Here is a 16,044-nt window from a genome sequence, read left to right on the forward strand (position 1 = left end):
GATAATTTTAGTTTCTTCGTTTAAATCGACATTGAAGGAAGCGCAAGAGCTTTGGTTTCTGTTCAACCACATCCCATAACTTTGATTTCTCGATCACATTTGGAAAACCAGAAACAGAGCCAAAGACCTACAAATGAAAGTCGATCGTAAATCCTACCTTCTCATCGATGCAAACAGTTGGGAAATCGGAAAACCCCCAATCAAATTTCAACACATACAAGACATCTAAAAAACTGACGACGACGGCTCATACAAATACCACGGGTACCATTCGTTCAACGAAGCCCGAATCGATTTGGGAACATCGAGGAGTCCTGGAGCTACAAATTTGCCATTTGCAGGTACAAATGGTTTTCACAAATCGTTGAGTCGTGAATTCTCATTTAAACGGGAAAGAATGGTGATACAAGATGACGAGGATACGTATAAGAGTGCAAGTGTGCCTTCTTTGGTGACGCTTACTTCGTTGTTTATTTAATTTGTGGCCATGCTTGGGAATTTGGTGGTGGCGTTTGAGGAATTGAGTAAGACGATGAAGTTTAAGGCGCCGATGGTAGTTTTGGGGATCTTTATGAGAGAGAGTGAGAGAGAGAGAGAGAGAGAGAGAGAGAGAGAGAGACTTTGCATATTATTATTTTTCTTTTAAAAAAAAATAAGTGAAAACATCATAAGTGATCTCTATAGTAGTGAAATGACGAAAATGTCCTTCAATTAGCGGATTAAACTTAACAAAGTTAGCAATAATGACCGATCGTCAAAAGTTTTGAAAGCATATGGACCATCTATGATGTTTTTAAACCACGGGGACTGAACTTCAGATTTTGGAAAACCACAGAGACCATTTATGATGTTTTTTCTATTCAAAATTATATAATCAATGAATTTTATGTATTTTTAGATAATAAACAAATGCTAAAATATATATATATATATATATATATATATATATATATATATATATATATATATATATATATATATATATTATCAAACTGTGAACTAAACTACCAAAAGACCTATGTATTACATGGGTTTAATTAAAAAAAATAAATATAAAATTTTAATAATTTGAAAAGTTTGAATTTATAAGAAAAATGAAAAAAATTTGAATTATTAAAATTAATGAGACTTTAATGTATTGAATACATTATATATAAAAACTTTTTCTAATAAATAGTTTACATATATATTACCTTACACATTAAATGTGGAATTTTAATTTAATAAAATGAAAAATACAATAAAATGACAAGTGAAAAATAGAAAATTTAAAAATTCTAGAAAAATAACATGTGTCCAAATAAATGAGAAGATGACATGTGGCAAAAAAAAACTTTCATTTAGTAGATACTAAACTAAAATAAAATTAAAAAAATAATAAATCATAATTTTTGTTTTTAAATATCATTACGACCAAAAGAAAAAACTATTAATAGGTGTTCTAAAAACAAAAGTTAATTTATTATTATTTTTGACAATGTTTTTTTCTTAATTTAATATACATTTCAAATAATTTGTTATAGATTATCATATTAACCCATTTGGAGCACGACCATTGAGATCCGGCCAAATATCCGATCCGTCTAAGATCCGAAAGTCCGATGTATATTACTTTCTATCATCACCATCGTCTTCCTCCTTCTCCACGTGATTCACAAAACACACACACAGTCCTTCGTCGTCGTCTTCTTCTTCTTCTTCTTCATCAAGTTTCACACAAACATAAACACACGTTAGACATTACATTCTTTGATTCTCTCTTTCTCACACACACATCTGTGTGTGTTCTTCATACTCTGCATATATAATCTCCGGCAAACAAAAAAGGGCGAGGGGGAACGCCGTTAATTTGGATTCCCCACCCCTATCATGTGATTGATCCACCAAGAAATGCACGCCAAAAATCGGCTCCCCACCAGCGGAAACAACAGCCCTTCACCCCCTGCCTCCCCTCGTCACCTTCACCACCGCTCCTCCAAGCCCTCCGGCCGATTCACTCACCGTTCTTTCCTCCGACGTTTTTCCCGGTTCATCCTATCAGTCCTTGTTCGACGCCAACGCGTCCTACTATTCGCCCCACTTCTCTACCTCTCCAGCATGATCTTCTACATGGGGACTTTACAATTCGACGCCGTTTCCGGTTCAATCAGACCATCAATGGCTGTCGGCTCAGTCTACCGGAGTCCAGAGCTGTACGCTAAGCTCCGGCATGAAATGGATGTTGATAATTCGACTGCTGATGCGGTTAGTGATTTACAAAGTTTTCCCTAATGTAATTTTGATCCCTCTTTTGTTAGGATCTTGTTCCAATTTCGAATTACTAGTTTTCTTGATTCATTCATCTTCTCTGTAGATTTCAACCCTATGGAAACGTGCTAAAGGTACAGATTGGAGGCCTTGTATTAACAAGTCTTCAGGAGGTATGAAAACTATCAAGAGTTTTGTTTTAGTTATAGAACAGGTTTGTATTTGTCGCATTTAATCTTCATATTGTTGTCATTGAATTCATATATTTCTATTATGAAACAGTTCATCTATCAGTTTGTTTCTTTTCTAGCTTTTATAAGATTCTTTTAACCTTTGTTATAGGCTTACCAGAGTCCAATGGATACATATATATTGAGGCAAATGGTGGCTTGAATCAACAAAGAACATCTGTAATCTAAATGCTCTCAATCCCATTACATTAAATTTCTTATAAAATTAAATAATAAATACATATTTTGTTTTATGCTTTCTTTTCAAGATTTGCAATGCAGTTGCTGTGGCTGGCTTTCTCAATGCAACATTAGTCATTCCCAATTTTCATTTCCACAGCGTTTGGAGAGATCCCAGGTTTGTGAAAGTATATTCTTTTGTGATTAAATTACAAAAATACCCCTCTACTCTATATCTACAAGAAAGTACAATCCATTTGACTTTGACTTGTTGCACTTTTGGTCTAAACAAGCACTAATATAACATAACATGTTTGCTAATAGAACGATCCAAATGCAAGTCATGTTTGGTGTTTTCTTGAGGGCAGTTTGGTCATTTCCATATTTCTCCTATTGTTGCAGCAAATTCAGTGACATATACGATGAAGATTTTTTCATAAAAACATTGGAAAATGATGTACGTGTGGTGAACACAATACCTAAATATTTAATGGAACGTTTTGATCACAACATGTCAAATGTATTAAACTTCAAAATAAAAGCATGGGCACCGATTCGTTACTACAAGGATACAGTTCTTCCAAGGCTACTTGAGGAAAAGTGAGTGTAACTTTTGATCAATTAGTTAATGTGTGTTCTTGAGGGCAATTTGGTCATTTTCTACATGTTTGTAACATTTTTTTACAGGGTTATAAGGATTTCTCCATTTGCAAATCGGTTGTCTTTTGATGCCCCTCCTTCTGTTCAACGCCTTCGTTGCTTAGCAAATTATGAAGCTTTACAATTTTCAAAATCTATTTTGAGTATAAGTGAAAGATTAGTTTCTAGAATGAAAGATCGAAGTGTTAATAATGGTGGAAAGTATATTTCTGTGCATCTTAGGTTTGAAGAGGTGTGGTTTCTTTTCTTTTTAATCAATAATCTTGAGTTTTATATTATTATTATTATTAATAGAGTAAATTACACTTTGGTCCTTGAGTATTATAGCTCTATAAAAGCAGTTTTGCTTCTTATTTTGAAGTTTTGTAATGTTTTTGGTTCCTGTGTAGTTAAATATTTTGAAATGACCATTTTGCCCTTGGAACAAATTGAAAAAAAAAAAGTATGCCATAGGGACCAAATTTCAAAATAATGATCCTATGGACTTATACCTTTGTACGTAGTGTGGTGGTAGATATATAGTAGAGGGGTATTTTTGTAATTAACGAAAAAAATCCTCTTTTTTATTTTAACAGGAACTGACAGATTATGTGATTTTCCCAAAACAATGAGACTTTTCTACATAAAACCCGTATATTAATTTATAAATAAATTTAACTTAATAATCAACAAATAATCAATTTACAATACAACACTAAAAGCAATATAAACTAAACAAACCATATACACATATAAAATCTCATAAATCTTAATTAAAAAGTAAGAAAAATACCTACTTTGTCCCCATGGTAAGCTTTTTCCCCCCAGTTTCGGTCCAAGGGCAAAATGGTCATTTCCAAAAATCCAACCTAAACATCCAAATTTGCAAAAATCAGCAATACTTAGGGACCAAAATTGTAACTAACTTGTATTTAGTATTGTTAAGAGTGTAGTTTACATATGAGGAAATTAAAAGGTTTTTGAATATTCTTTTTATATAATTGTTAAAATACTTTTTATAGGATATGGTTGCTTTCTCTTGTTGTGTATATGATGGTGGAAAAAGAGAAGTTGAAGACATGAAAGCTGCAAGGGAAAGGGGCTGGAGAGGTAAATTTACAAAGCCTGGTAGAGTCCTTCAGCCTGGGGTCAATAGGGTCAATGGAAAATGTCCACTCACTCCTTTAGAGGTAAAATAAAATTATTAATATCTTCTTTTTTTTTTTTTTTTTTTTTACTGTAAGGGTAAAATGGTCATTTAGTCTCACTCAGACAGAAAGAAAAGAAAAAGAAATTAGACCATAATGAGGTTACTGCATCAAGCACTTAATATTGTGAAATCTGTTTTTGTGGAACGTAAGGGTAAAATGGTCATTTTGTTGATTTGGAAATTTATTTAGGTGGGATTGATGCTTAGGGGAATGGGATTTGATAAAAGTACATCGATATTTTTAGCATCTGGACAAATATATAATTCAGAGAGATATATGGCTCCTTTGCTAGAAATGTTTCCTCTTTTACAAACAAAGGAGATGTTGGTATCTTCTCAGGAACTTGCACCTTATAAGGTTTTCTTTTTTAATGTATTTCGTTGTATGACGGAATGGAATTGATGATTCCGTCCATTTTGTTGATTTTCATTCCTTATGCCATTTTGATCCATCCATTTCACGATGGAATGAAAAGAAACAAAATAGAAGGAATCAATTGTCATTTGTCGATTCCATTCCTTTTTTGTTTTGTTTTGTTTCCATTCCAATGGAATGAACGATTCCATTCCTTTTTTTTAGAACTATTCATCAAGAATGGCTGCTATAGACTACACGGTTTGTCTCCATAGTGAAGTATTTGTAACAACTCAAGGTGGAAACTTCCCACATTTTCTCCTTGGCCATAGAAGATACCTCTTCAATGGACATGCCAAAACAATCCGACCCGATAAACGCAAATTAGCATTGTACTTTGACAATCCCAACATCGGGTATCACATTCCGATTCCATTCCGTACCTTGATTCCATTCCATACCTTGATTCCATTCCTTCGTTATAACTTTACAACGATGTGTGTTATGTTGTGTTGTCAGATGGAGAACGTTCAAAAGACACATGTTAGGTATGAGGGCTCATAGTGATTCAAAGGGAATGGAGTTGAAAAGACCAAATGATTCCATATATTCATTTCCATGTCCAAATTGCATGTGCAATACTAATACAACAATACAAGACTCGAATACATCATCGACACAAGACTAAGATTGTTTTTTTGGTTTTTTTTTTAATTGGAAATTATTTCATTCTTTGATTTGTACATGATTCAAGGAGTTGTAGTTTGTACATTAGAGTTGTTTTGATTTTGATTACACGTGAGAGGATAGGAAGATGTATTTGTAGACAAGATTTGATTTTAAATTTCGTACATTCATTCATTCATTCATGTATGTTTTTAGATTGTGATAGATTTTGTTATGCATACAATAGTTAATTGACATACAATTTTTCTTTCTTGGTTGTGTTTTCATGAGTATCAAGTGGACACCTATGAGAGTTTTGTAGTATATTTCATCTTTGGGACTTTTGTATTTATATTAGGGAGTTGATATTATTCCATTAAGGCGGGAGACTATATGCTTGGATTTTGAGGGATTTTAGGGTTGATATAAAAGAATAAGTTTCATCGAGTAAATCATTTCTACATACGTTAAATTAGGCATTATTTTATAACATTATATGCTTTAGTGTTGTATAAATTAGATGCCTATATGATTCATCGTATGATTTAGGTGTTGTTTGTTTTTTCGAAGCAGAAATGTTTGAAGTTTGCGGACCACATCTGCAACCCTCTGTAGAAAAGGAGGACTAAACGGCTGCAACACGTAATAAAAACTATGTTTTTTAACCTCTGTAGAATGTTGCAATAAGTTAAAGTAAGGTATAAAGAGGTTTGAAGTAGAGGGTCAAGTGATGTAACACTCAGCACAGGCACAACAGTTTTTAAGCCAAAAGTCTTCTAAAAAACAAACGGTTGCGAAGGGTTAAGTGTTGCTTGTGTGCTGCGTGGTGCAACAATAAATAGTCAGAAGTTGTTTTTTAAGAAAAACAACAAGCACCTTAGTGTTTTAGTGTTGTATGAATTGATGCACTTGTTATTGTCATTTTTTGGGCTATTTGGAATTTCTAGAATAAGTTGGTTTTTAGAGCTGATAAGCCTAGGAAAGATCCATATTTTTGATGATATAGTGTCTATTTCTTATTTTTGGATTTGTAATAAGCATAAGAATTGTAAAATGTTTTGGGGTCGTTGGTTGTGTAACCCCACTAAAGTTTATATATTTCCATTGTTCCAAAATAAACTTTCTAAGCTCTTAGACAAAGAAATATAATACAAATAAAAGCTCAAGTATTCTATGAATACGAACACTTAAGAATTGTTACTCTATCTCTAGACACATGCCTATATATAGATACATGCTCATGTGTGGTACATGACCAATCATGCATAGACACGTGGGCATACACACGTGATGAGTACAACTATATGCTCATACTAACCTACACTAACAGTTAGGAGTATGTAATTGTACTCATCATGTGATAAGTCACACCAAAGGAGCATAATATGCTCTATGAACTACTTTGGATACGAAACTCTTCCTTAACATGTGAAATGTTCACTTCGGATAAAGTCTTCTTGCTACTTTAGATTGGTACAACGAACTTTGTACTCAACATTCTCTCCCTTTGTCATAAGTTCCAAAAGATGTGAAGTCTTCAATCGAACAACAAATGTACAACACAAAGCATCAATTTACTCTTTCAACCCATTTAGTGTTTTATCCCAATCGACACATGTTTACAAGGTCTAAATCCTAAACCTACTAACCCGACATGAATAAACATGGTTGGGTAAGAGATTTTAAATTGTTTAAAGTAAACAGAATAACACAACACGACACAAAAATCAAAACTACATGCACATACACCCTTTATTGCTAAGTAACTACACAAGCAAAGTAAAGTACACAACAAAGTTGAGTGCTAGACAATAACAATTATTAATATTACACAGAGTCACGCTTCTAATCGCCATCTTAAAGTATGAGAAAAAAAACAACAAAAATGAGGAGTTTCTCCATATTTACACATAGAGTTTACTCTTATCCATTTCTCTAATTGTGATGAATATGAAGTACACATCGAATATCTTTAGGAAAACTACAACCACAACGATTTGGCATTAAAGAAATATCAATTGTAAATCTTATTAAGTTGCCATTTAGCAACATACATTGAAGTATCACACAATGATAATAACTCTAGTCCATAACAAACAATCTTTACTTAATAACAACTAATATAGGTTATATAGCCACCGATAAGTGAGCAAAAGCAAAACCTATTTTTGATATTTCGACAAATTATATATATATTTTGATTGATTCATTTGACTTGACTTTGACTTTGACTATTCTAGAAGCTTGTTACAAGCACCTACACCAATAGCTGCAGCTAAATGCCAACCCGCATGAAGATATGGAATCTCAGGAAACAAATCATCAGCCACAAAAAAAGCTCCTCCTAAAAGTGCTGACATTTTATGAACATTGTGCACAACTTTAAGTTTTGGATCTTCTAAAGCTCTTCTTGCAAATGCAACCTTTTAATCAAAAATATAACACATAACAACTTTTAATATATTGACCATCTTTTGACCAAGGTTACAAAATCACAAACTTTTTCATGATTATCTCTTAATTTATATGACTAATTAAAATATTAAAAATAATTTCCAAAATGCAAATGAATACCTCCATCATCCCAGTATGAACAGCTGAAACCATAAGTGGTTGAATAGGAAGACATAAAGCAGAAGCAGCCATTAGAAGTTTTGGGTTTTCTTCCCTAAGTGCCCTTGATAAACACTGAAAATAGCAATGTACTTTCATTTTTACATTATATGTGATTTATTTATTAAAGAAAAAAAGGTAAAACAAATAATTTTATTATTATTATTTTTTTTTTACTAACCACTGTTGCTGTTGCTATCATTGTGTAATCAGCCCATCTTAAATACTTTCTCCATTTTCCTCTTGAAGAATGGTATAAACTTGATGCAATTCCTACTCCAATTAATGAATTTGCATAAAGTTTTGAGTTCAAATTCTTTCTGAAAATTGGAATAACAATAGTTAGACTCCATAGATATAAAAGTAGAGTAAGTTACGTTTTTGGTCCCTGAGTATAGCTGGTTTTTGCAATTTTAGTCTTGAAAAGATAATACTTTTACTTGGAATATGATTCAAAAAGGTTGCAAAAACCACAAATAAGGACCAAAAGTGTAAGGGAAAACCTTTTTGGGACCAATATTGAAGATATCAGCTATACCCAAGGAGCAAAAATGTAAATTTTTGTATAAAGTATAAACATTGAAGATATATATATGGAAAGAACATACCTTGGAGCTTGAATTCCAACAGCAATAAAAGGAATTGAAGTAAGAACATTTGCAATTCTCTCAGCAAGATGTTTATCGCCTAGAAATAAATTAAAAATAAATGTTAAAATGTGTAGTGTAATGGGATTTGGGATGTGAATATATACATACAAAAATTATATCAAGAGTTATTACCATGTAAACAACTATTAATGGGTCTTAGACATGATGGTCTTTGCTCCCATACTCTCCTATTATCAATAAAAAAGATAGAAATAATGTTGTAATGTATACATAATTATCAGAAGAATCTATAAGTAACAAGGGATTTGAAGGTAAAAGAAGAGAAGTTTTTGCACTTACTGCACAGTGTGTACTCTTAAGAGCTGGTTAACTCCTATGGTCAACCTTCCATGGGTTGACTGCTGAAAGTTTCCATCTTGAGAGATTTCTTCTAGTTCAAATGGCGAATGTTGAACTACATGGACTCCATGCATGTGTTCTAGGGGTCTCCCTGTGATTGATTGACTCTCTGGACCCATGGGTCGATTGGCAATCAGTCAACAATTCGACTGATTGCCAATAAAGAATAGGTAGAAATGCACAACTGAAAAAAAAAAAAGTATGGATTGTTAGCTTGATATTAATTCGCACTAGTGATGAATCGAGGATTTCAATCATTTCATATCGTAACTAAAAGTTTAAAACCCTATTTCAAAAATTGAAATTGAGTCGTGATTTAAACCCAAATCCTCAAGTTTAAATTTCAATTGCAGTCTCGGAACAAAACCCTATTTCGAGGCCAATCTCGATTCATGTTACGTCAATAATCTATCAACGACAACATTATCAATCAATCGAGGGTTTTTGATGAGTAACCTCGATGTTATATTATGAACTACAAACAAAAGCGAGAAACGAACGCATTTATAGTTATGGAAAGAAGCGGAAATGGAGGGTGCGATGTACCTGGAAATCGTTGTTGGAGCTAGAAAAACTCGTGTGGGTATGAATCAAGAAGCCATGGGAGTTGTAGAAGATGTCAGAGTCGTTGGCAGATGCGAATTAAAACACGAATCTTCCAATGATGAAGAGGAAATTCGCATATTCGTGGCACTTTGATGAGCTTCTGATTTGCTAATTTTCCAGTAGGGTAGTCAAAAGTTGTCGACTTGTCGTCATCGTTCCATACGCCTCGAAAAAAATAATTGAGATATTACTTTTTTGTTTGGGCTTTATTGGGCTTTATTAGTAACATGTTGATGGCCCATATTTTAGCCCATTTGAAAGATTACATTCCTTTTTATCCCAAGCAATTTTAAACCAAACCAAACCAAATCAAAATGAGTCCAATAAAGTCAAAATCGTTTTGGATCAAAACCAGATCCGAGTTAAAATAAACTCGAACCCATACGAATTGGATTGGATGGGGTTGAACCGGATTGAAGAAACGGATTTGTGGAAACAAACGTATTTTTTTATGTTTTCAAAATTGAAAATTACAAAAAAGAAAAATGTAATACATCTTGAAGTCTAAAAATTTAGAACAAAACAAACATTTCTAATGCAATGCAATGCATATTCGTTGTTTTTCTGCTAGTAAAAGTGGTGGTTCTTCGCTTATTAATCGTTCACCGCTTATAGTTTACTCGTCAATGTTGTTTAGTATTGCTACGTAAGCGAGTTCTGGTGTAAGTAAGTGATACAGACAATCACATAGCAATCTCATAGCTATTTCTTTATCATGTATTCATTTGTCCTTAAGTGGTGAAATATGTTGTACATGTTTTACGCCATCCAAAGTCTTTCAAAAAAATGCATACCACAACTGATATGGGTGGGTTATTTTTTTCATTGATATATAACCTTGTCACAAGCAGAAAAAACAGATCTTGAAGCTACTCTATAAACTTGGACAATTAGTAGTAGATCACAGGCCATAACGACTTAGAATAAAAAATTGAGATTTCTTTTCTTCTCACCAAGCCAAAAATATATATTTTTTCAATCTCTTGTATACTTATGTGTGCTAAAAACCCGGTTCTAATATACCTATTGGGTTCGCTTCTAGGGGTGCTCGTACATGCCGTTTAGTAGCTTCATTTTTTTAGTCTAATTGATTCGTTATTAACCAATCTAGGTTGTTCCACCGCATTTCTCGTTGAGTCATGGGTATTGAATCATATTTCGTTAAATAAATCACAATTATTTTTTGAACAAATATGGTTAAATTTAGCTTTTGTCTCGATTGTAAAATTTGCATTCTATCTAATAAACTCAAGTTATACAATATATTTTCAAGTAAATTTCAAACCATGCCAACATTTATGGTTGGGTTCAAATGCATTGACAGAAGTAATAACCGGTGACAAGTTGACTAAAATATTATCAATTTCATTAAATGTGTTATTAAATGTAATACATGTCAACATTTGATATGATAAAAGAATAAATAAAAAATGAAATGTAAGATGATATTTAATTTTTTTTTTTTTAATTTAATTTTCATCGGTTGTACCATAAACATTTGGTTTTTCATTCAAAATCATTTAATACCAAACACATATAAAATATTTGGTGAGGGGCTAAAGAACTTGTAGGATAATACCCAAGAAAAAAGTAGATGTTTATAAAAAATCTCGTTTAATTGTTTGATAAGCACCAAACTACACTATGGATATGGTGTAATCCTGTAACCGTGTGCAAGGTTCTTATGAAACATTTTTAAAGTATCATTTTGTTGTAAAACATATTCAAACATATTGCATGTCAATAAGAGTGTAAATGAGCCGAGCCGAGCCCGAGCCTGATCAAGCTCGAGCTCGACTCGTTTAATTTTGAGGAAACTCGAACTTGAGATCAAACTCGATTTGAGTCTTAAAATGAAGCTCGAGCTCGACTAGTGAACAATTTAGTAGGTCCGCGAGCATCCAACACATATTTATACTAGCCAATGAAGGGCAATTGGTCATTTATGCAAAAAAAAAAATCAACAAATAACGGCTATAACAACAATAACAACAACAACAATAAAAACATTTCTCAAACGGCTCCATAGCGAACCGGTTTATCTCAAACAACTAGTGGCGAATCTAAAACCAAAATCAACATAATTCCTCATATAAATGAAACAAAAAAAATATAAGTCTTTTGGAAAAAATAAGATAGTTCCTTATGTTTTTTATATATAATTGTTAAATTAAAAAGTAAAAAAGGTAGGTCCTAAGATCCACCTTATGCATGAGTAGCTTAGCCCCTTTAAATCACTAAGCCAATGCTATATACCAGTCCAAACCAACATCTCGACTCGAAACGGGTCCAAACCAGCATCTTACGATTACGATCTTGCAAAATTTAAACGATCTCGATTTTGACAATCTTGTTTTTTTTAATGGTTTTTTTATCTAATCCCTTGTTAGAAATTTTCTTATATATAATTCGGTTGTTAAAAGAAAAACTAAACTTATCACCACTAAGGCACTAACCACGATAAGCATTTGAAAAGATGATATCACTCGTGTTATCCATTTTAAACTTATAAACTATAACTTTTAGTTAATTATTTTTTTTATTTGGTCGAGTTGGACCAATGTTTAAACACTAATTGAAAGTTGTTTCAAGAATAGACGGTAAGTCAACTATCTAACTTTAACTCTTCTAATAAATGAAACCTAAAAATTGTAAATATCAATTTTTTAGAATATCTTTTTGATTCGTGACATTTTTCTATGATTTTTTTATGGTAACAAATCAAATTCAAATTTAAAATTTGAAAATACAAAATTATATCCTAATAACATTATTATGTTTATTTTTTACTTAACAAATTAATTCATAATTACTTACAATTGATAATATTTTTTTTTACATTTATTATTTTTAATCTATATAAAAATTTTAAATATACCAACCGTGATTTCTGTGTGTTATAACCTAGTAAAGTATATAAAAACATGGGTACGAAGTCAATTAACAAACTAATAATACAAAACAAAAATAGATGACGTGATAACACTATCACTAAATATTCTACATTGTGACCGAATAAAGCATGAATCTCAATCTCTTTTTTAAAACTATCAGTTTTAAATAATCAAATTAATGAGCGTTAATTTTAAACACTTTCTATAAAAACAATAATTTTTATAAATTTATATAGAAATTAACCCGTTTACGTTAGATTTGATTACAAACTGATTAAGCTGATAAAGTAAAAAAGATTACTTAAAAAGAAAAAATAGGTTGGAGATATACAAGTGGTCCAAAATAAAATCAATAATATATAACCTCCACGAAGACACGAATGCTTTATGATGGTGATAGTCATGTGAATTTGACTATAAGACATTGGCTAATCTAGATATTTTTCTTCACGGGGACACATCAAACATAGAACTTGACTATATAGTTATAAAAGCAACATAGTATATAAATAATTTAATACATAGTAGAAATAAATAATAAATAATTAATACAACCAAAAACTTTTCTTTCGTGTTTTAACTGGTCGCAGGTTTGGTCTGTTGATTTTGAAGGTCAAATATGAAAAGTAAAAACTAACATCTAAAATTCCGGATTAGCAATGCACAAAACAAATTAGCGATGGATATTAATGGAACTCTAAGACATTAAAAATTCGGAATTCAAGAACAGATCATGTGCAGTCGCACACACAGTACCTCCTCCTTGAGGCCGGGCTGACCTTGACCAGAGGACACAGAATGAAAGAGGTGAAAACATTTTATTCACGCAAAACCGAAAAAAGTTGTATGTGATTGTTAAGTTAGAAATAGAAATAAAAGTAGCTAGATCAACACATCAAGATTATTCAAGGGTTGTGTCCATATAATATATACAAACTATTTTAAGTTGCTACTTATTTTTAGTTTTTGATTTCCAAGTTTTTAAACTTTTCTTGTAGAGCCAATCCGGCTGATCAGCCAGCCTTTTGAATAGCTATTTGTCTGGACAGTTGTACGTATGTTGGCAGTTCGTGGGTTAGACATGGGGTCAACAATCTTGGCATCTGACAGAAAGTAAGGGAGAAAGATATACTATATAGTAGCCTAATACGTCCGCAGGTAGGCTGAGGGTTGTTGTTTGAGAAACTTGGGTTTGATTTCTATGAAAAGTTCTTTTTGTGTGTTAAGTAATTTTTTTGATAGGTGTAAGTAAAGCTTACGTTCGTCTTTCGTGTGAAAAACACATTTCGAAAGATGTTATACATTCCACAGATTAAAAAAAAATAGTCCATCATATGGTTACGAAGGAAGAAGTAGCTTCAACAACTTTTTATCTCTTTCACTACTAGAAACTTGAGTTTCAGCTAGGGATTTTGCTACGGATTTATTCTCAAGCAAAATTTAGACTTATAGCAAGGGAATTACCACAGATCTACCATGTTTTTGATAATTATTTTATTTATTTAACATATGGAATATCAGTGAGGATTTACCGAGGGCTCAGCTACGGATCTCGCAAGTATATATCGACGGACCACTATTCCTCGCTAATCAGTCGAAAATGAAGGCACTTAGCTATGGCTCAACGTGGGATAAAAAATTGTGTCAACGGGTACACATTTAGCGAGAAAACGGTGATAGAAACTATATTTGGGGTATCTCTTGATTTTAACTTCCGATTCAGGTAATCTCTTGATTTTATTTGCTTGAGTCACATATTAGGTTAGTTTCAATTGCATATAGTACTTCGTTAGGGTTTAATTTCACCATTTTTTCTTTTTCAATCATCATCCCTCTTATCTATTAGCATTACATACACGAGGATCTTCACTAACTAACAATGCCAATACGTTGTGTGAACTCCATATTTTGGTTAGATTGGCACTCGATTCACTTAGAGTAATAGAAAAAACAACATCAAATCCACCTGTCCCTGGAACTCCACCCAGCAACATCTCTTCTGCCAAAGCTAAAAGTTGAGAGCTTAAGTTTATGATACATTGATGAGTACATCCTCATGAGTCATGACAAGTTATTTCATCTCATCATCTCATCATTAATAAGTCTTCATTTATCTGCATACTGCAGCAGTGCTACTTGTTTGTTCTTCTTTTTCAACATCATCATGACAAGTTATTTTACATTGTAACTGTATCCTAGTGCTACGATGAACTCAATGAATTTCCTTTAAGCATCATAATGAACTTAATGAAGTTGCTTGTTACTGTAAATTTGTGTTGTTAACATTGATCTCAATGTTGTAAGTTGTAACCTAGTGATAAGAATGGATTTTTTTTTTTCATAAGTAGAGAATTGCTAAAATATATAATTACAAAGTATTGGATTTTGGATATCATCATCCAATACTTTGTAGTTATGTATTTTATTCATTCTCTAGTTATGTATTTTAGTCATTCTCTAGTTATGTACTCGTATTTAGTTTACCATTTCTGTAACTATTCTATGATTTTATGTGTTACCTGTTACTTGTTGTTTCATTGACCATATCACCATCCAGTACCCTGTAATTTGTACTTTATCATTTGTAATCTGTTATATGTTGCTTGTTGCTTCAATTACCATCGCCTTAATTATTCAATCTGTTATCATTTTTATCATTTATGTAATTCTGAAATACATAATTTTGTAATTATGTAGTAACCATTTTATAATTTGTTCATTTCTACCTTTTTTTGTTAATTGTTATGTATTTATATGTTTCTTCCAACAACTATTATGTATTACACTAATTATTGGTTCTTTTCTTGAAGTGATCTCAAAAGGCTATCTTTGGAAGGAATACTCGCACAATCTTGGTGAAGGTGAATTTGACCTTTTGTTGTCTCTTTTATGTCTTTTTCTTGATTCAAGTTTCTTGTCTCATCATATCTATTTTGACATGTTCAGATTTCCCTTTCTTTTATTGAAGAATCTTTACCATGTCTCTTTTCATGTTCATTTTGCTTGCCCCTGGTTTGCTTTTCTTTTCTGACCGTTTTACCCTTGGTTTGCCTTTTTTTTTTTTTTTGAAGAATCTTGAAGTAATCTTGGCTCTGTTTTAGTATCCTATGGTATAAAGCTCTCAACTTGGTGATGAAATTTAACACCTATTAGTGTTTTAAAGGTGTGATGAAGGTTATAACTGTAATTTTTTATTGATTTAGGGGCATGAGGACCCAAACAGGAGTAGATACAAGCTTCTTTATCTGTGGTTCCCCCTGAATTGCCAATGGAGTTGTCAATAACTGTTAATACCTCATTGATTGCACTAGCAAGACGTGGTATATTTTGTACAGAGCCTTTTCATATACCATTTGCTGGGAAGGTGAGCATTAACATTTATTTTTGTGGTAAA

The 16,044-nt window shown here is 32.2% G+C and overlaps 2 protein-coding genes across 3 annotated transcripts; one reads left to right on the forward strand and one right to left on the reverse strand.

Moving 5' to 3' along the window:
* The first annotated feature begins 1,631 nt into the window (after positions 1-1,631).
* LOC145012486 (protein ESMERALDA 1-like) lies at positions 1,632-5,752 on the forward strand. Of its 2 annotated transcripts, XM_078971288.1 has the most exons (10): positions 1,632-2,244; positions 2,354-2,420; positions 2,590-2,657; positions 2,747-2,835; positions 3,060-3,257; positions 3,345-3,549; positions 4,319-4,486; positions 4,697-4,864; positions 5,087-5,277; positions 5,381-5,752. In XM_078971288.1, exons 1-10 carry the CDS (start codon positions 1,891-1,893, stop codon positions 5,547-5,549), a joined length of 1,677 nt encoding a protein of 558 aa, XP_078827414.1. In that variant the 5' UTR covers positions 1,632-1,890; the 3' UTR covers positions 5,550-5,752. The 2 variants fall into 2 exon arrangements, with proteins under 2 accessions (XP_078827414.1, XP_078827415.1); XM_078971289.1 differs by lacking the exon at positions 4,697-4,864.
* Positions 5,753-7,523: 1,771 nt separating this feature from the next.
* Positions 7,524-9,860, reverse strand: LOC145013320 (uncharacterized). The gene is made up of 7 exons (XM_078972120.1): positions 9,697-9,860; positions 9,091-9,334; positions 8,923-8,978; positions 8,749-8,827; positions 8,322-8,460; positions 8,102-8,215; positions 7,524-7,950 (listed from the first exon to the last, which is right to left on the reverse strand). The coding sequence occupies exons 2-7, from the start codon at positions 9,267-9,269 to the stop codon at positions 7,759-7,761; spliced, it is 759 nt and encodes a 252-aa protein (XP_078828246.1). The 5' UTR covers positions 9,270-9,334; positions 9,697-9,860; the 3' UTR covers positions 7,524-7,758.
* Between the last annotated feature and the right edge of the window lie 6,184 nt (positions 9,861-16,044).

Source organism: Lactuca saligna, chromosome 8 (assembly GCF_052625555.1).
Source record: "Lactuca saligna cultivar CGN05327 chromosome 8, ASM5262555v1, whole genome shotgun sequence".
Taxonomy (NCBI): domain Eukaryota; kingdom Viridiplantae; phylum Streptophyta; class Magnoliopsida; order Asterales; family Asteraceae; genus Lactuca; species Lactuca saligna.

Excerpts from the sequence above, each read along its gene's own strand:
- LOC145012486 (XM_078971288.1), top strand. The coding sequence starts at position 1,891 with ATGCACGCCAAAAATCGGCTCCCCACCAGCGGAAACAACAGCCCTTCA. Across the intron at positions 3,258-3,344 it reads CCAAGGCTACTTGAGGAAAA|GGTTATAAGGATTTCTCCAT; the intron begins GTGAGTGTAACT and ends ATTTTTTTACAG. Across the intron at positions 4,487-4,696 it reads GTCCACTCACTCCTTTAGAG|GTGGGATTGATGCTTAGGGG; the intron begins GTAAAATAAAAT and ends AAATTTATTTAG.
- LOC145013320 (XM_078972120.1), bottom strand. The coding sequence starts at position 9,269 with ATGGGTCCAGAGAGTCAATCAATCACAGGGAGACCCCTAGAACACATG. Across the intron at positions 8,828-8,922 it reads CATTAATAGTTGTTTACATG|GCGATAAACATCTTGCTGAG; the intron begins GTAATAACTCTT and ends ATTTATTTCTAG. Across the intron at positions 8,461-8,748 it reads GTTGGAATTCAAGCTCCAAG|AAAGAATTTGAACTCAAAAC; the intron begins GTATGTTCTTTC and ends TCCAATTTTCAG.